At 38.6% G+C, this 20,363-nt stretch overlaps 1 protein-coding gene across 2 annotated transcripts in view; it reads left to right on the forward strand.

Moving 5' to 3' along the window:
- LOC109829262 overlaps positions 1-20,039 on the forward strand; it is a 21,024-nt gene extending 985 nt beyond the window's left edge. Inside the window, exons 2-10 of one of the 2 annotated variants that reach the window (XM_020396446.1) lie at positions 1,341-1,384; positions 2,750-2,864; positions 2,944-3,070; positions 14,508-15,163; positions 16,649-16,925; positions 17,007-17,286; positions 18,455-18,619; positions 19,051-19,476; positions 19,562-20,039. In XM_020396446.1, coding sequence (XP_020252035.1) covers positions 1,341-1,384; positions 2,750-2,864; positions 2,944-3,070; positions 14,508-15,163; positions 16,649-16,925; positions 17,007-17,286; positions 18,455-18,619; positions 19,051-19,476; positions 19,562-19,852 — 2,381 coding nt within the window. In that variant the 3' untranslated portion in view covers positions 19,853-20,039. The remainder of the gene's footprint in view (positions 1-1,340; positions 1,385-2,749; positions 2,865-2,943; positions 3,071-14,507; positions 15,164-16,648; positions 16,926-17,006; positions 17,287-18,454; positions 18,620-19,050; positions 19,477-19,561) is intronic. The other variant, XM_020396447.1, reaches the window with a different exon arrangement.

Genomic DNA, 20,363 nt, shown 5'->3' on the forward strand with positions numbered 1-20,363 from the left:
TCTCTCTCTCTCTCTCTCTCTTTTTCTTTATATGGTTTTTTTGTGTTCTTGTGATTTAGGTGAGATAGGAGGGATTTTGAAGTGATTCTAGGGTTTTGGGGAAAAGGTTTGATTTTCTTGGAGAAATTGCAGATTACATTTGATAGCGCTCATCTCCCTCCAGCTATTGTTTTAGCACTTTATTTTTCTATTCCAGGATTGGTAATTTTAGAAGACTAAATTGCAAATAACCCCTTTTGTTCTTCCTCGTAATTTAGGGGTGTTAAATGCAGGCATGAAATGCTACTGAAGATATAGATGGGTGTGGTTGTCTGCAGTTTAGCCTTTCTTAAAGGGGAGATACTACTCAAATTGGGACTAGCCTTAAGCATTGGAGCTTCTTTTGTAGTATAATGGGTTATTAGTGTTGACGTGCTTTGATATGTTTCTTTTTTTGAGAAAGAACAGGGTTTTGTGTGTTTTATTGCAAATCCTGGAAGTGGGTCCTGAGCTTTTTTGGGTAAAGAGATCATTTGTTAATTTTTCATTTTTTAAGTATAATACTAGGATTTGGTCGTGACCAGTTTTAGGAGTTGGAAGCGTACAGAAAAACTGAATGTGCTCTAATTTTGGCATGGTGTGATATAATTAAAAAAAAGTTCTGAGAAACTATAATGTTGATGGTTGATGGGTTCATGAACAGTGAACTGCTGTAGAGGATAAGTCTTTATTTTCATATTCTCTTCTGGCTTGTGTATTTCCTATACTGCAGTGGGTTCTTTGTTCTTTGCTTTTGTATTTTCCTCTTAAGAATCAGGTTTTTGCTACAGCAGAAGGGTTTCGCTAAATTATAGCTCATTATTGGATTTGATAAGTTTTTAGCTAATTGGAATTATAGGAAGAAAGAAAACTCGGTTGTGGATTTTATACTTGGATACATACTGCTCCATATTAAACTGATTGGATGTAATTTAAGTTTGTATATTGTCGATTGAATTGAAGCTGGTCTTTGATGTGCTATTTGGATATGGACATGAAAACTTAAGAACTGGCATTTTGAGATGAATCAAAGTAGCTTCACAAACATATATAATAAAGTAAATAATTTGTTAATTTTGTTCGCATCATTTTATTTTTTGAATCATGTAAAGCCCTGAGGAAGATTTTAGCATGTTGCTGAAATTAACTGAAGCTAGTACTGAGATTGTACCAAGATCTATTAATGAGATGTTATAAATTTCCAACAATTATTTTCCTTTATCTTGACCATTCTCTGCAGTGTACCTTTTCCTCTTCAATTATGCACAATTGTTTTCTGATAAAGTATGTGCATTAATTTATTATATTTGTCATTTGTGCAGATACTTTTCATGAGGTGAAGAGCAAACGTGAAAAGAAAAAGGAGGCAAGCATATGTTTAAACGTTCCTCGGTTTGCACTATCATGCTAATTATACTTTATGCTTGCCGTTGATTTGCGTAATTTTTTTATACTGATTTAATTATTTCTACACTTACGAACAGGTAAAAGATTTGTATAATTTTTTTTGCTTAAGTGTATACCGGTGCATTATATATATACCACATTTACAAGCAAGAATGTGGAAAGCAGAAAGTGTAGCGAAGCGGTGAGGCATCGCTATGGCTATTTGAGGCTTTAGCGGCAAAAAGTGAGAAAAAATGAAAATAAAAAAGCTGTCTAGTTTAAATATGCATAAATATTCACCAAAAAAATAAAGAAAAATAAAAATTTCTATAAATGCATATTTTGATGATTTGTAGAGATCCTAAGCATGAAATAGATGTGTAACAATTACACAATATCATCAAAGTACCATAAAACATGAGAGAGGAGCTTTGAGGAGGAGGATGTGGTGCTTCGAAGAGAAGAGGTGGAGGCGGAGTTGGGGGAGGCAGAGGAGCTTTACGAGGAATAGAGAGGAGGATCGAAAAGCTTCGATGAAGAACATATAGGAGGTGAAACTTTGATGATGGGAGGATGATGAGAGTCGGTGGAGCATAGACAACAAGAGTCGGTGGAGCTTCAACGATGAGAGTCGGTGGTGGAGATTCGACGATCTTCGACGATGAGAGGCGAAGGCGGCGGCGACTGTGGGTGAGGTTTTTTTTTGGGTTCGAACAATGGAGGTAGAGGGAGGGGTTGGGGGTTGGGAAAAGAAATGGGTTTTAAGTTAAAAGAGGGCCGGGTACGAATAAACCCATTAACTTAAGAAATTGGGTTGAGTTCGGATTGGGTACAAACCCGATAATTTGTATTTTTAAAGCCCTGTATAGTGTTGTAAAGCACCTTTCAGAGTTTTTACGTGCTATTGATCGCTATTTCGAGTTGATAGCACGGATGCCACTAAAAATCACCGCTTTCGACCATAGCAGTATAGGAGCGTGTAGGCCGCTATTTCTACTGCGTCGCTATTTGCCGCTATTTACAACAGTGTTTACAAGAAGGGTGTATTTGGTTCTCCACTTTTCACTTTTCTTTCGTGTTATAATGGTTGCAAGAATTTCATCAATTATATAATTGCTATGCTATTTGCATTTCTTTAGCTTTTCTTTCCTCTCCTTCTCATTACCACTGTTCATTGTTGTTTCTATGACTTCATTTTGGACAGCCATTTTTTTATACGATCCAAGGTTTATGTATGATTTTGATACTTTTAAAGCAGAAACCATAATGTAAGTCTTGTGAAATTTTAGAGATGTACTCTGAAGAACTGATGTGCTTGTTCCAACTTTTCCTTTATGTGCTTTAGATCAAAGTGACTGGTGAATCCAAGTCTCAAAGAGTGAGCAGCAGTAGTTCAAGTCGTGGAGTCAGGGGTGGTGCTGACCAATCAGGACGTGGTGCTGCACAAACTCATTCTGATGGTAGTTGCATGTTGTAGCTGTGCTCTTGTCCTAGTATTTTACATTGATTATGACCCACATAACTGTGATTTTGTGTTAGATTCTGAAGTTATTCGCAGTAAGCATGCACACACAAAAGAAAATGCGGCGAGGGTCAGCCATACTTCAGCAGCTCTAGGTTCTCGAGGATCAACTAGTAACTCCAGTTGGGGCGTAGCACCCTCAAGGTCAGTACAGATATCTGAACTGTTCAAGTGACTAGATGTTAGGATGGAATTTAGTACACTAGCTGTCCGAACAATTCCTTTTTACTACTATTACATTCATATTCTTCTTCAAAGTTATGTTCTGGAGTCTGGATGAAGATTCTATTTGCATATATTGTGGACATACTTGCATCTTTTACTCCATTTCATTTTCTCTTTCCCAAAGTTTTTTGTATGTCTCAAATGAAAATTATTTAATAGAGAAGTTGCAATCTGTTTTGAAATTACTGTAGACTTGATTTTAGCTAGGATTTCTTTTTGATTCTCTTAAATTTAGTTTCCTTGAACATGCCTGCATATTTAATTCATCATAGCTTGGATGAGCGTCCTTGTGCAGTCTGATGAGAACTACTATGTTTTGAACTGCTATGTCCTTGTGCGTTGTATCGTGTTTGTTTGGACCATTTTTTTAAAAGCTTGAGTATGCTAAATAATTTTGAAATATCATGAAAATTATTTCCTTAAACAACTTATGTTATTTGAGGTATTGTCGTATAGCACATTTGTTTTGCTTTTGGTGTCATTATGATCATAAGGTACAAAGAGTGATACTTCTTTACCATCCATTCAGAACCGTTAGCAATGATTGTAATGGCGCAAATGTTAGATTATTATTATTATTTAAATTTTGAGTTTTGCGGCTACAGCTCAACTGGATAAAATAACCTCTTTAAACTGTGCTTGTGTACGAGTAGTTTGTTATCAATGAATTGAGTGAATCATACTCCACGAATATGATGATATCCATCTAGTTCAATATATAGAATGTATGAAAAAGGTGAATGGAGTGTTGGAGTATTTTCTATTGATTGGTCATGTCATATAGTCATGAGTCGGACATTAGAGTACAACATGCTATATTTTGTTGGGTTCTGTGGAGGCAACTCAACTGGATGAACAACCTTCTTTTTCTAGCTGAATTGGAAATTTGTGCTTGTCCGTTTGTAGTTTGTTATCAATGGAGTGCGCGAATTATACTGCATGAATATGATGATATCTGTATACTTAATATATGGAATGTACAAAAGCGGCGTATGGCATGTTGGAATATTTCTATTGTTCGGTCATGTCATACAGGCCCGAGTGACCGAGTCAGACATCAGAGCGCTTCAACTTTAATTATAATTAGGACTCCCTATAAAGAGTATTACAAATATATTTCTTGATCTGAAAGAAGCCCATAGAATCAAATATTGTACTCAAGTAGCAGGGATGAAACATAATCAAGCTAAAGCATATAGTCATATTTCTGTTATATGAAGTCACATCGATTTCCAGAATTGTTATCTTACTGTTATTTCCATCATCTGGAGTTTAAGTCTTACTATTTAGGTGTTTCACTTGTCTCCATCTTTGAAACTAAATATGATGCACAAAAAAATGTAATAAAAGAAAATCAAGTTATTTTGCTGGAGAATTTTTTGTTCATTGTTAGGATTATGTATACTTATGTGCATGTCCAGTCCATTTATATACCATAATTACCAGCACAAACTACGAGTTAAGGTATGATCAATCAGATTCATTAGATCCTCCTATAGTAACAGGAACTGCATCTTTTAGAGATCAATACACATTTAATAGCAGCCTTATTGTGCCAGAATATGAACCATTCTCCACATGCATAACACGACTGTTCTAGATGATGGATGATATTCTGGATAGACCTGCAAAAATCTTGATTTCATAGGGACACATTGGATGAATTTCTATACAGTTCATCAGAATCCCAGCTCTGATCGCCCACACTTATTCAATTGATTTGGAAAACAAGTTCAAAGTTCTGCATGGATGAATCATCAATAAAAGTTAGCTACCAACAATGGTCAATGGTATTTATTGGTGATAATGGACTCCCCATCTGAAGACTATCTTGTCCTTAATTTTGAATGTCACCTATTTTTTTCAAGAATTAGGCCGTGTTCTTGCATCTGCTACTCCCTCCCTCCCCCCTCTCTGATAGTCGTAGTTTCTCTTTATTCTTCAGGGATTACCTAAATTTTGGAAGTCCTTGCTGGTGCATGGCATATATGGTTTATGAACTTATCTAAGTCAGAAATGTTGGAACTATGTGCAATCTGTATGGAGCAAAGTGTCATGCTTCGTAGACATAGCTAGGATAGATTTTGAATTCGTGGGAACCACCTCTAAAAGAGTTCATAGAATTTGCCTCTAGAATGCTATATTGCCTGGGTCAAGGATGACAAGATTTATATATGGAGCGAGCTAATGTCAAAACTCCAAAGAGAATATCCAGCATGAGATATGCACAAGAAAAGTACCTTGGTACGATAGTTCATGTGAAATCAAGTATAAATTATACCTATCACTTTTTAGTTTTTAGATAGCATTGGAAAAACTCAGCAACTGACCAATGTTTAAAAAGAAAATTTTAGTATGCGGTGGAGGTTAGTTAATAATGTTGAGTAGTAGTAATTGTAGGCGTCAAAAAATGCTGAGAGATATCCGAATACAGCTAAAAAAGGCAGAAGAACATAAATATAGACTGTCTCGCAGGCGAGACAGTCTTTACTGTCTCGCCTGGCGAGACAGACTTTTACTGTCTCGCCCACGCGAGACAGTTTTCACTGTCTCGCCCCCGCGAGACAGTATTTACTGTCTCGCCGTGCGAGACAGAATTTACTGTCTCGTGTCTCGCGGGCCGAGACAGCAAACACTGTCTCGCCCGTCGAGACAGCAAAAGCTGTCTCGCGAACCTGTTTTCTGCCAACTGTTCTTGGAGGTTATAAATACCCTCCTAAGGCCATTTTTCCAGGGGGCTGATCATTGTGAGTACTTCAGAGCAATCCAGAGCAATCCAGAGCAGAGAGAGAGCAGAGGTGCTGATCTTACGGCCAATCCTTGAAATTGAGCTTTGACTTGATTTCAAGAAGAACGACTATCTTACATCGATAAGATATCGTTTCAATTTCTCACTTCGATAAACGAAGTCAGAATCATAAACCCCTCACGGTTCAATCAGAATCTGTGACTTGGTGGTCCACGAGTCAAAGCGCTCCCGGCACAGGCAAAGATCCCACGAAAGCAGTGATCCAAACAACGATCCTGCGTTTATTTTCTCAAGAGTTGTAATTTTCTTTTTGTTGTGTAAAAGAGTCTTATAAAAAGGCTGTTTTCTTTGAATTTATTGTAATCGACCGAAGATATAATGAATTCGACAACAAATTCGACTTTTGGCGAAAACAAACTGGCGACCACAGTGGGAGCCAACGGTCTCGCTGCCGAGACCGTCGTGTCGCAGCCAACCATCAAGATCCTGGTTGAATCAACGGTCGAGTACGAGTTCGACCAAGCGAAGTTCGAGGAGTATTTGTTATTCTCATCTGTAAAATCTTCTTCGCCTCGCAAATGCAGGAAGATTTCATCTTTGTCAAAGTTGTCAAACACTACAGATGAAGACTTTCGCTTAATTGTTGCTGAGAATTCTACTCGCAACCTCTCTGCTCATAATGACTCTTCTCCAGTTAAAGAGTCATTAAATCAAAGCCCGCCGGCATTGACGAAAAGAGCTCGTCAGAGACAACGCCAACGCCGTGCTCGCCAAATGGCTAAAGCCTTGGAACAAACCGACGGGGTTCGTTATCACGCGGACCTAAAGTCGAGGAGACATCGAGTGGTTCAGTTGTCTCAACAACCAATCACTCATATCTCTGCTAAAATAACGATGGAGGAATGGACTATTGTCAAAAGGACTCGTTCAACCCTCAAAGAACGTATACGAAAACGTCGTGCAAAAGCTGCTCTTATTTGTGCTCTCTCACAACAAAGACAAAAATGGAAGAAGGAAACAGTGACCAAAGAACCACCAAAATTCTGCCAAGTTTGGATTCCAAAAACTGGAGTTGTGCAAAATCAGCATTCGGAGCTCGTTAAGACTCCATACCCACAAGGGGGTGGTTCTAAACGTGCGACTCCCGACATAACCTTGGATCGTTCAAAGACAGCAATAAATTGTCCTGAGAATGCCAACAAGGTTTTACACCCTCAGAAAAAGACGCATTCACCAAAAGATATCGTCATACCTGGGAGGTCATGTCAACAAACGATACGATTTTTTGGCAATCATACCGATGAATCGTATTATCAACTTGGGGGTGTGAATAAATTTCGAAAAAGAATTATTCGCTCTCATTGTTCCTGTGCACGACTTATAAGATGGAATGGACACTCGTCAAAAGGGCTCGTTCGACCCTCAAAGAACATATACAAAAGCGTCGTGCAAACGCAACTCATGCCCGAGCTCTCCTACAACAAAGACAAGAAAGGGAGAAGGAAACGGTGACCGAAGAACCGCCAAAATTCTGCCAAGTTTGGATTCCAAAAACTAGAGTTGTGCAAAATCAGCATTCGGAGCCCGTTAAGACTCCATACCCACAAGGGGGTGGTTCTAGACGTGCGACTCCCGACATAACCTTGGATCGTTCAAAGACAAAAATAAATTGTCCTGAGAATGACAACAAGGTTTTACACCCTCAGAAGAAGACGCATTCACCAAAAGATATCGTCATACCTGGGAGGTCATGCCAACAAACGATACGATTTTTTGGCAATCATACCGATGAATCGTATTATCAAGTTGGGGGTGTGAATAAATTTCAAAAAAGAATTATTCGCTCTTATTGTTCCTGTGCACGACTTATAAGATCAGCTGTCCAAGATGATGAATTCCCTGAAGTCACCATCAACGTGGCTGATAAAAGAAAGTCTAAGTGGCATTCGAGTGAATCAAAACCCGACTTTTCCTCAGGAGGAAAAGTCAATTCAAGAATTGCCCGACGGAAGTCTCGACTCCGGCCAGGAGCTATCAGGAGAATGCATGAAGAGATGTCATCAGAGGATGAGCTCTCGGACACTTGTTCTGCGATCGCTTCGGATGATACATCATCTAGCATAGGACAAACCAGAGAAGTACTCACGATCACCTCTGATCAGTTTACTCAAATACTTCAAGAAGCTCTAGCCAAATAACGTGAAGAAATTAGAGCAGAAGTGAAGACAGAGATGAAGTTGGCTATTCAACAAATGAAAGAATTACTAGCGCAACGATCTCAACTTCCTGAGTCCAGTCAGCAAGCTGAATCCAGCCGCCGCAATCAAAATATTGCAGATGACAGTGATCCAGAAGTGGATGAAGTCATCTTGGCTGATACACCTCCCAATAGCAATAACGCTGGGGGTGGTTTAAAGGATCCTCCCAATAACGATATTGGAGGTGGTTCAATAGCACCTCTTACAGGGGGTGGTCTAACTCATTCTCCTCAACGTCCTTCGAATGAAGATATAGACAAAGACGAGAAAATGAAAGAGCTTGAAAACAAGGTCAACGCTTTGATGACAGCTCAAGAAGTAAAGAAGACGGGTATTCCATGTCCCTATCCAAGAGAATGGGATTCAATACCGTATCCAACAAAGTTCAATCTGATTAACTTCACACCATTTGAGGGGAAGAGCTCGCCTATTCAGCACTTGATTTATTTTAAGTCTTATTTGGGCATGATCTCTGGAAACGAGGCGTTAATGGTCCAGTCATTCGTTGGCACCCTTCGTGGGCCCGCCTTCGATTGGTACCGACGGCTCAAGTCAAGGAGCATCAACCTTCGTGGGCCCGCCTTCGATTGGTACCGACGGCTCAAGTCAAGGAGCATCAATTGCTGGGATGACATGAAAAGTTTGTTCCTCAATAATTTCTTCGATGATGACACCGAAGTGTCAATCGGAACCCTTTTGGATGAGAAGCAAAAAGACGGAGAGTCAGTCGATAATTTTGTCAAACGCTTCCGTGACAAGGCAATTAGTTGCAAAGATCCTGTTACAGAGGAGTTCATCTTGCAAACATGTCATAATAATCTTTCCATCGATGTCCTGGAAGCCCTGGGGGTCGTGCCGTCCACAACTTGAAAGGAGTTAAAATTTCGTGGTGAACAGGCCGAACACTTTCTTAAAAGAAAGAAAGCTGAGAGAAGCCGACCGACGACATCTACAATCACTGAGAACGTGACTCTCGATCCGAGGTTCTAAAAGGAATATTCTTTCGAAGATGATGAAGCTCCATCCATACTGGAATACCTCCTCGCTAATGACAAAATTGAGCTATCACCTATTAAAGATCAGGATGGAGCTAAAAGGATTACGGATCCAAACTATTGTGCGTACCACAAAAGGGTTCTTCATCCCACCGAGATTTGCTTTGGACTCAAAAACAAGATCCAAGCCCTAATTGACTCCGGCGTCATAACGACGAAAGAAGTCGAGTAAAGACGATCATACAACTCCAGTGGGTGCACGAGTATAAACTGTTTCCCCACACTCCAAAGAGTATATGAGTATAAACTGCTTCTCGATTATCCAATTGAGTACAATGTTAAACCCGGTTTCGTAAAGGAAGCTGAGGGTGGATGATTTATATAACGGGAAGTTTCCGGAGAATCCTATATTCTTAAGGATAACCCGAACATGCGACTGAGGATAACGTACTCCTCGTTACACCCAATTTTGCAAAGAAAGCTGGGGGTGGATAATTCATGTAACGGGAAGTTCCCGGAAGAATGTTAAATGTAATATTCTTAGGGATAACCCCGGTCATTATGAACAAAGTGATAAACACTAAACTCCTACTATGACTTCCGAATACTCTTTTGCTGAGATGAGATTCGATCACCTCTTTAGATCAATCTTCCCTCGCACAATTCCCATCTTGGTCAAACCTTTAAACAGTTAGGACCAAAGCCAGAATCCCCTCTTGATTCCTTCAATGAACAAGAGGTCTACCTTCGATTTGCGCAATCAAACCTATAAAAGTTAGGATTGCCTCCAACCTTATTCAAATTCTCTGAATAGAAATCCCACTTCAAATTTCCTTTGTACCAGGAGATAGAATATAAAATTCTTCCTCTCCGATTCTGGGTTCATCTCTACTAACAAACAAGAGACCAGGAGATAGAATATAAAATTCTTCCTCTCCATCATCGGGTTCATCTCTACCAACAAACAAGAGACCAGGAGATAGAATATAAAATTCTTCCTCTCCATCATCGGGTTCATCTCTACCAACAAACAAGAGACCAGGAGATAGAATATAAAATTCTTCCTTTCCGATTCTGGGTTCATCTCTACCAACAAAAAAAAGAGACCAGGAGATAGAATATAAAATTCTTCCTCTCCGATTTCGGGTTCATCTCTATCAACAAAAAAGAGACCAGAATACTCCAATAGGTACACGAGTCTAAACTGTTTCCCTATCATCAACAGGAAGTTTCTGGAGAATATTACTCAGAATGTTCTTAAGAATAACCTGATTGCCTCCCAACGGGTATATGAGGTTAAACTATTTCCCGAATACTCCAATAGGTACACGAGTCTAAACTGTTTCCCTACCATCAATAGGAAGGTTCTGAAGAATATCACTCAAAATATTCTTAAGAATAACCTGACTACCTCCCAACGGGTATACGAGGTTAAACTATTTCCCAAGAACTCTAAAAAAAATACATGAGTATAAACTGTGTTCCTATGAAGACTGATACACCATGCGGGACAGAGTTGACTGTCTCGCACGCAAGACAATTTTCAAACATTCAGAAACCGTTTCATAAACCACCGACATGTGACCACCAACTGTTCAAGAACGTGGGGAGTATCGTGGGCGAGAATCACGTTGATAACCACCAGAATAACGGAGTTTAAAACGTGGGAAGGCAGTTACAGCGAGAAACTGTCAGACAGTATTTACTGTCTCGCTGGGCGAGACAGCAAATTTACTGTCTCGCTGGGCGAGACAGCAAACACTGTCTCGACCAGCGAGACAGCAAACGCTGTCTCGCCCGTCGAGACAGCAAACGCTGTCTCGCGAGCACTGTTTATACAGGGGTTATAAATACCCCCGAGGTGATTTCTTTGAGAGGGGCGGATCAGAGAGCATCCACAGGCTGATTTCAGAGCAGAGAGGGCAAAGTACTCGAGCTTCTGTAACTCCTTGATATTCAGGCTTTGACTTGATTTCAAGAAGAACGACTATCTTACCTTGATAAGATATCGTTTCAAGTTCTCACTTCGATAAACGAAGTCAGAATCATAAACCCCTCACGATTCGATCAGAATCTGTGATTTGGTGGTCCACGGGCTAACGCACCCCCGGCACAGGCAAAGATCTCACGCAAGCAGTGATCCAAACAACGATCCTGCGTTTGTTTCCCAAGAGTTGTAATTTTCATTTTGTTGTGTAAAAGGAGTCTTATAAAAAGGCTATCTCTTTTTTGAATTTATTATAATCGACTGAAGATATAATGAATTCCATGACAAAGTCAACTTTTGACGCAAACAGTAATGTCAATAGATCTAAAGGAGACAGACAAAATCATCCATGATGTCGAGAACAAAAGTTGTTGCACTGACAAGGGGAAGCACAAACACAGTGTTGTGGCAAAATGCCCTCAGCGGCCCCAATATCTACAAAGAAATGAGAAGTCTCTACTATCAAGAAGTAGGCTTTGATACAATGCAAGAATAATTAGAGTCTGTCATGGTCTATTATTTGTAGTGCTTGAGATAAAGATGTGTTACCTTTCCTTAGGAATATGCTAAAACTTTTTGTAGCATATTGCTTTATTCCTTCCATATCCCTAATATATCTTAGTCATATACCTAATATATCCTTTCCTAATATGCTAATATATTTCTTAGCAAATATTTTTCAAAAAAGCGCTTATTTACCTTATTGGCAGTGATAGCATTTGTAAAAACACAAAAGCAGTTTTGCCTACTTTCCAGGCATTTAACTATGTTTCTGTGCTAGCATAAATTGCATAATTTGGGAGGATCTAACTAGTAGCTTCCAATTTAATTTATTAGCCTCTTAAGTGGCTGTATTATGTTTCGCTTGGACATGAATTGTATATATCAGGCTAAAGAGGGTGTGGGAGGCATGACATTTGTCATTCAGCTTAGTACCTGAACTGGTACAATGCAGCGAAAGCAGGTTAAATTTTTACTCATTCAATTGCAGGAGGTTTAACGATCATTTTAGGAGCAATTTTTATATGAAACCTGATCATAAGCTATTTTATTATGTACACATTTTGAATCTCAATTTCCAATTACTACCTTCTAATCTCTTTGCCTTTTCTCTCTTATCCCAGGCCCTAACCCACTTCATTCGAACCCTTCCTCCTCCCTCCAAAACAATTAACTAAGGTTTCATTTTAGTCCTCCGTGATTCTTTCTATCTCCCGCATTTTTTCTTTTTCCTTTTTAAAATTTCAGGAACGTCATTGGTTCTTTTGCATCTAAAGCCCCATTGAAGAATTGTTAGCCTTGTCCTGCTTCACTCTATCTTCCACTCACAACCTTGAGTTATATGCCGAATATCTATAAATAAAAGTTGTTATAGGCTACAAGTTAACCAAGTACTAATTTCTGTTGGGAAGCCGACGCGTGTCCACCGCATGCTTAATCCGATCATTCTAGAAACAGACGACTCGAGTTGTACCTACGACCTATTGTTCCAGCCGACAACTTGTGTAGCTGACTTGAAAAAAGCGATACTTGTCGGCCTACCCACTAGATCGATCCTATAAGTGCTCACACTTGGCCTATTGTTCCAGCCGACAACTTACATAGCCGACTAGAAATGCGGTGTTTGTCGGCCTTGAGCTGGACGGCTGAAGAGACGGTGTGTCCTCGAACCCCCTGCCAACAACCAACTACCATCACATTAACTGTCATGACAAAGTCATCATTGCTCTAGCCCCTATAGTCTTTATTAGTGTAGAAAATAACGCGTTCTGTAGCGTAAAATAGCGCATAGCGTAACGTAGCGCCACCCTCTAGCTATGTAGCATTGGAAAATAACGCAAAAATAAAATAACGTACCCTATTTTACCCATAGCGTACGTTTTGTAATGCGTCTTCATGACACTCCATAGCTTAGGTTAAATTATTAAAGGTCTGAGATTGATTTTTAAAAGAATTTTAATGACTGTGATTGAGTTTTTTCAAATTATTCAGACTTTGCACTGCAAAATATTAAAAAGAGATCAAAGAATTACTAATTACTTTTTTTTTCTAATTAACCAGATTTAGAAGTAATAAAAACTGGTACTTTTCTTTCAAAAATAAAAGTTGTAACTTCACTTGGATTACTATTAGATGTTTTTAGAACTTATTATCTATTAGAACTTATTGTGATAATGTGTGATGTATATTTTTTTTAACGACTATGCTTGTGGAATGATTGTTAAGGCATACATGGTTGATTTCGTTGTGAAATTGTGATGATATATTGATTTGTGATAGTATTTTTATGATGATATGTTCGAAAACTGTGATGATTATTCATATTATTTGATTTTGAATATTATGTATCAATAAAATATTTAAATAATAATAAATTATTTAACCTACGTTAAGAGTTACGTATTTTGTGTTTTACGTTAACTGGATGTGAGCGTTACGCTATACGTTATTGCTATTTTCAATATTGGTCTTTATGACTCATCGGATCCAGTTAGCTTCAAGCAAATGCTGTCTTCCCCACTATAAATTACTGGATGGCCCATCTTCGCCAGTGGCCGACACCTGTCATCTCTCTGCTGAGTCAGCTGCTTTCCTAGACTCGGCTCAAGTTACAAATCTGCTCCTCCGATCCACTATAAAAGAAAGCCATGCAGCTTAAGGTAACTCGTTTTTTGAGATGCAACTTTGGGGTCTTCTTCATCATCCCATAATTTTCCACTCAAATTCATATACTGACTTGATCATCGGAGGAACAATCGGAGAACCTAACTCTGGCCTCTTATGAGTTCTTCGTGTGTAGGAAAGTACAACCTGCTCCCGAACCAGCCATCTGAAGAATCTTAGGGACCCCAACCCAACACTAATCCTTAAATAAACTCCCTGTTTGATAACTGACATCAACAAAAGTGAACATAAATGAATCACATGTGCTTGTAGTGCTTGGATGAAGGTGGTGGGAAGTTCTTAAGAACAATATCTTTTCCATGCTCATACTGTAGACCTTTTAGATTGAGATTTTTTCTCGAGGCTTATTTCTGATAGCCTGTTCTTGTGTTACCAGTCATGACCACTAATCATCATTGTGATCGTTCATTTAGGCAAAGCTTTTCCCAGTCAAAATGGGGTCAGCTGTTGAGCATGACTTGAAGTTGTGGAAGCGCTTCTTGTAGCATTTTGCATAGAAAATTTGTTTTATAGTGATTTAACTGTCATTACGTGGCCGGTTGTTTTTCCATATGCTTTCTTTATATAAATTTGCTCTTCTGCTGCTTGAACGCAAAAGTAAATGGAAATGGAATATTCTGTTCTAACTCATCTTGTTAAGCATCATTTTGGTTTTTGTCTGAAATGCTTTTATCTTTTACAGCTACAGTGATCCCTTAGGGGATGTGACACATTTTCCAGGATTATCTGGTCACATCTCTTCACAACCTTCATCAACAGTGCAGCATCAGTGGTTGGGGGTGCCAGGTCAACTTTCAATGGCTGATATTGTGAAGATGGGTAGGGCTCAACGAAAACCTTCAAATACATCTGCAGTGGAAACTGAGCTGTGCAATTCCTTGTCACATAAAGCAGTTGCATCAAATTCCCAGGGCAATGTCATTACAGTTACTCCATATGAAGCTAATCAGGATAAACATTCTTCACAAGATAATGTTTTCCAGGTTTCAGAGGTTGGACACGAGCCGAGCACTTTAATCGGCCAGCATGAATCTCTTGAAGAATGGACCCTAGTGGATCACTCAGCTGATGAAGGTTCTGCAGTGCTTGTAGATGTATCTGCTGGTTCATCTGTCTACCATGAACCATCTGTATCATCTAGCTCACGCATTGATGAGGTTGACTCACATCTAAATCCTCATGTAGATGACATTCAAAAATCAGGACAGGTTAGTGGAAGAAACCTAACTACAGGATCCACAACTTCTGATGCACAATTGAGGGTTGATAGTTCTGATGAATCCTCATGCTCGGATGACGCATCATTTAGGAACGATAGTTCGTATCAGCAACAGGAAGGTATATTCTCATTTATGAATATTGATGCTTGTCTTATACATTATCCTTGGTGCTTTAATATTTTTTCAACAAACTGGCAATTAGACGTTAGTAAGCATGAGTTGGGGATTTATCTTTTTAAGAATTTACAATAGATGATTTCTTTTGAAGCATAAAACTTGGCTTACTTATAGTCAACTGAGACGTCACCTTAGAAACGTTTGGCATGGGATAATGTATTTTTTGAAAGTTTGATTATATGATGCTTACTTTCGACCCTGTCAAGGAAGAGAAGAAATTAAAGGAAGAAAAGTAAAAGTAAAAGAAAAAGGATTAGTTATCAGTACAACTCTGTATATGCTAATAGGTTTTCCTGCAGTGTGTTATTAAGGAATATGATCACTAACTTTCTTGTGGGATATTGTTTTCTTATCCATACATTAAATAATTGCAGACATCATTAGGGTGTATGCACATATATCACCTTTTCTTGAGAAATCTTGGCCTTAACTCGATAATAAAAAATGCTAATGTTCATAGCATGCAACATTTTGGAATCAATTTTTTTTCCTTTCCATTTTCCATAACTTGAGAAACAGTACGTAGGATGTATAAGAGAGTTGTATACGTTACTTGTTGTGTGCTTCATATAACAGAAAAGATAGATTTGTGTTGTTATGATAGGTCACCCCTAAACTTCATTTGGGCTCCTATATCCGTGTCTGACACATCCTGTGTTCATGTCCATGTCCAACACTCCTTGGACACTTCTTGAGTATATTCATACGTTTATTCAGACATATGTTCAATTATATAATACATATTTTAGTTTAAAATTTTAGTTTAAAATACTTGTTATAAGACTTCTTGGACACATATCTTATACTTCACCTCAAATTTCGGCAACTCATTGGACTAGGATCTGGTTCGTTTTAGGCTTTTAACCATGTTCATACGTATGGTTTTAAATGGTCGTTTGGGTATTTAACTCAAAAACAAGCAAATTTTCAATTTATAACATATTCAATAAAAGAAACATAAAAATGTTGTAGGGATTTTAGTTTTCATAACACGTGAATTAAAAAACAATTTCGATCTCATATAAATTATTAATCTCAATATGTATTAGCCGTGTCCTTGTATACCCGTGTCTGTGTCTGCACCCCCATCCGCACCCAGAAACATAGTGATCATGTAGAAGATGTCTTAGTTGGTAGTGGTTTTGCCTTAAGAATTAAGTAAATATCTTGGTGTGTAAATATTGTTAATAAGAAGTTCTTTTCATGTTGCAACTGTATGTGGTTTCAGTTGTTTTTATAGAATTGGTGCTGCTTCAATGCAGTGATTGTTTCCTCATGTATGTGGTTTTAGCAGTTTTGATGTTGGGTTGTTTTATGTAAGTTCAATGTCATAATGTTATTCACATAGCTTGCTCCTGAAAATCCTGGTGTCTATTTCTGTATGTGGTTGTATTTATTGTTTCTCTGATTTCAATTTTTTTTCCAGCTGAGTTTGTCCAGGACGAACTATCATCAGACTTGCAGCACTTGAACATACAAAAGAAAGAGCAGAGTGCAGCATCATCAGAAGAAAAGCCTGCAGTAGTAATTCCTGGGCACCTTCAGGTTACTAATGAAGACTTTTCACGTTTGAGCTTTGGTAGCTTCAGGTCAGGTGTTGGCTCTTCCCTTGCCGGAGAAGTTTTGCCCAAGCCTTTGAAAAGTAATTTTGGGGTTGACTCTATTACAGAAAATGCACAATCTGTTGGTTACCAAGATACAAGGTAATCTTTATTTCTTACCTAATCTCTTTGTTGATATGACTAATCTTTTAGAATATGTATGAGAAAAAGTTCTTCTAGCAGGGTTCAGGAATACTACAATACTGAACAGTTAAGGACTACAGCAGATGACAGGGTTTCCCTCATCAATGATGCCACAACTTTGAAGAATTATGATGTTTCAACCTCACAACCTGAGCATAGCAGAAATGACACAATTATTTCTGAACAACAACATCAGTACAACATTCCTTCTGTTTCTGGCTTTGCAGTTTCAGGTACCACCAAACCAGATTATGCAGCCAATTGCGATGTACAAGCAAACACACAAATGCAAAACCTTTCTCTGCCTACAAATTTGAAGGTAATATGTTATCTTGATTTTTCCTTACTTCTAATATCATGTGGGTAACCTTAGTATTTATTCACCTTCATCATGATTAGAGGGTGTTTTGTGGAGCTTATTTTTGGTCAAACTAGCTATTAAGCTAGATAATCCATGTCTACATGTTTGGCGACATCTCAAATAAGCTAGCTTTTAAGCCCCATTCAAAAAAAGTTGGGGGTTCCCCAACTTTTGAACAACTAGCTTATAAGCTCCTCTAGATTAGCTAGATTTAACCAAGCAAGCAACTTTTCTACCCTTGCAAGTTTTATTATTTTTTTATTATAAAAACTAAAAACCACCAAAAGCTAGCATAGCTTATAAGCTTCAAACAATAAGCTCTCCCAAACACCCTCTAATTCAGAACCTTCTAATTCTGGTCGGATATATGGTGCTTCCGTTTGTCATTCCTCATATGAGTTGAAGTCTTTCTGATACTGGTTAATTTATCTTGTTGGTAAACATTCAGTTCTGCAGAAAGTAGTATGTATCCTGAAAGTCTGGCTTAAATTTCCATAACTTAAAGTTCCTGACTGGATTTTGGATTAGGTTGAACCGTGAACTTGTTTAACATGCACAGACAAAATAAACCATATATCTTGGACTCTTTGGTGAGGTATAGAGGTCACGAACTAGATAGGAATCGGGGAAGGTAGTGAGGAATTTTGATTATGTTTTCTTGATATTATGCCTCTTTGCTCTCTTTTTCCTAGTTAACTATACTTGCCGTGAACAGTGGAAGCAAAAAATTATAGAGTATCTGAAAAACTTGATAAAGGAGAAGCTACATTGTAGGTTCCATGGTCTAGGGATAATGAGTTCAAATCACTTCATTGACAATTTTAAATACATCATTTGTCCCCATTCTGGCTTGATTTTATAAGAACTCAGCATCAAGCTACGTAGTTTTTCTTGTTGCCCCTGTATGTATCCATTCATTTCATCTTCAGGTAAAACATTTTTCAGAAGCATTCTTACTCAAGAAGTTTCTATGCTAGGACTGTGAAATACATTACCTAAAATAGATTGTCACAACACTTTACTGTGCTTATGGATGCTAGCTGACTTCTGTAATCTGATGCTTGTAGTTTTTCCTTGTAATTTGATCAGTGATATCTTACCTATCTGTTTGTGTTTTCATGTGCAGCAACCACATATTGACTCATCTCCGAGCAATTTATTGAGCGGGAATGCTCAATCTCTTCAAGGGCAAGATCTTCCCTTTTTGCACTCACTCACAGATCAGTCTATCTCAACACAATATAGGCCTTCGACGTCATCTTTCAGCGGGCCAACCTTTTCTTCGCCTGAGGTACTTTTCTAGCTTCTAGGCTTCAGTTTCCAGTTTTGCTATTTTTTCTTTGATGGGAAATAGATTGTGCGGTCTTTTGGTGGAATGGCTTAGCTATCATTCAGAATCTGGCTCCAGTTCTCAACAAAGTTACAATATTGTGCATTTTATGTTACTTGATACATCTTGGTTATATTATCTGTTTCATGGTATGACATCTGTTCATGTCCACCAGTTAGTAGCAAGCAGTGTACATGCGTACTGATATCTAACATTTCTACTTCAAGGGTTGGCATGATGTTTTGGTTAATCAGCACATCGATTCTTAGTTTAAAAAAATGGTGGTTTCGGCAGTTAAATTTCTATATTTTAGTTTTCTGTAATTCAAAGTTAGCACTAACTTGCTCTTATTGTTTATCTACGTTTTCTAAATAATGAATTTGTTCATGTAGGTTTTGATGCCGGGGCTTTTCTCCAACTTTCATTCTATTCCTCAAACCACTTCCAGTCACACAATCTCCAGTGGAGCTGCACTGCATCAACATCTTTACTCCCAACCAACTCTGCCTCTTGGGCCTCTGACTAACATGTACACCTATCCTGTCCTTCCTCAAAATATTGCTTACATGCCCTTTTCAGGAAATAGTCCCTTCCACCAATCTCCAGCTTCCCTTCAAAGTGCGGCCATGAAATATGGACTCCCACAGTTTAAATCTAGCATGTCTCTTCCTACTGGCTCAGGCTATGGAGGTTTTGGAAGTTCAACGAATATTTCCGGAGCTTTCTTACAGAACCCATCGAATATCGCTGCTGGCTCATCGATTGGTTATGAAGAAGCACTAAGATCACAATATAAGGAGAGCATCGCTCTTCATCAGGTATTACCATCAGTTTGCATTCATATTAATTTCGAGGATTTATATGAATGATAAGAGCTCCACTTAATTCAGTGTGCTTTTTCAGGGTGACAACTCCTCATTGTGGCATTCACGACCACTTTCAGCAGCAGTTCCACCGAGCAATTTCTACGGCCTCCAGGGGCCGAGCCAAAACAAGCAGCAACATTCTTCGACAGGGTCAGCAGCCTGCAAACATGGGAATGATGGGGTACCCAAGCTTGTATCATACTCAGCTGGGTGGGATCTCTCGAGAGCATCAGCAGCTCCAGAGCCAACAAGGGGATCTCAGTGGTTCTCAGGGCCACCAACCATCCCAGCAATCCCATCAGCTATGGCAGCACAATTACTGATCTAATGCCCATCTTTTTCAGGGCGTTTAGGTAGTAGCTGCCTCTTAGTTGGTTAGGTGTACATAACCGACTGATTTCTTTTCGTCGAGGCTAATGTATTCTAGAGTCTGAGATTGTGTTTTTAACTCGTTACTTACGTTCTTGCTTAATATCGTAAACCACTTGAATGCTTTAGAAGAGCTTTTCGTGCTATGCACGTGTTTGGCTTGCTAATATATGGTTTTCGATTCCTCTTATGACAATTTGCTTTTTGTTCGGTCCTAAATGAATCTCACTAAAAAATTGCCGGACAAATTTTTAAAAAACAAAATCAGCAAAATCGGCCTTATTAAGAAAAAATGAGCAAAATCAATCGTTTTCTGCTCATGTTGGTTGAAAACGATTGATTTTGTTGAAGGATAATTTTTAAAATACACGAGACTATTAGTCTTGTGTAACGAACCACTAGTTAAGCTGGTGAACTCGTCTATTTCGTACCCCTCCCTAGCGCTAATTCGTGGTCACCCATCCTTAGCT

The sequence above is a fragment of the Asparagus officinalis genome, chromosome 1, assembly GCF_001876935.1.
Source record: "Asparagus officinalis chromosome 1, Aspof.V1, whole genome shotgun sequence".
Taxonomy (NCBI): domain Eukaryota; kingdom Viridiplantae; phylum Streptophyta; class Magnoliopsida; order Asparagales; family Asparagaceae; genus Asparagus; species Asparagus officinalis.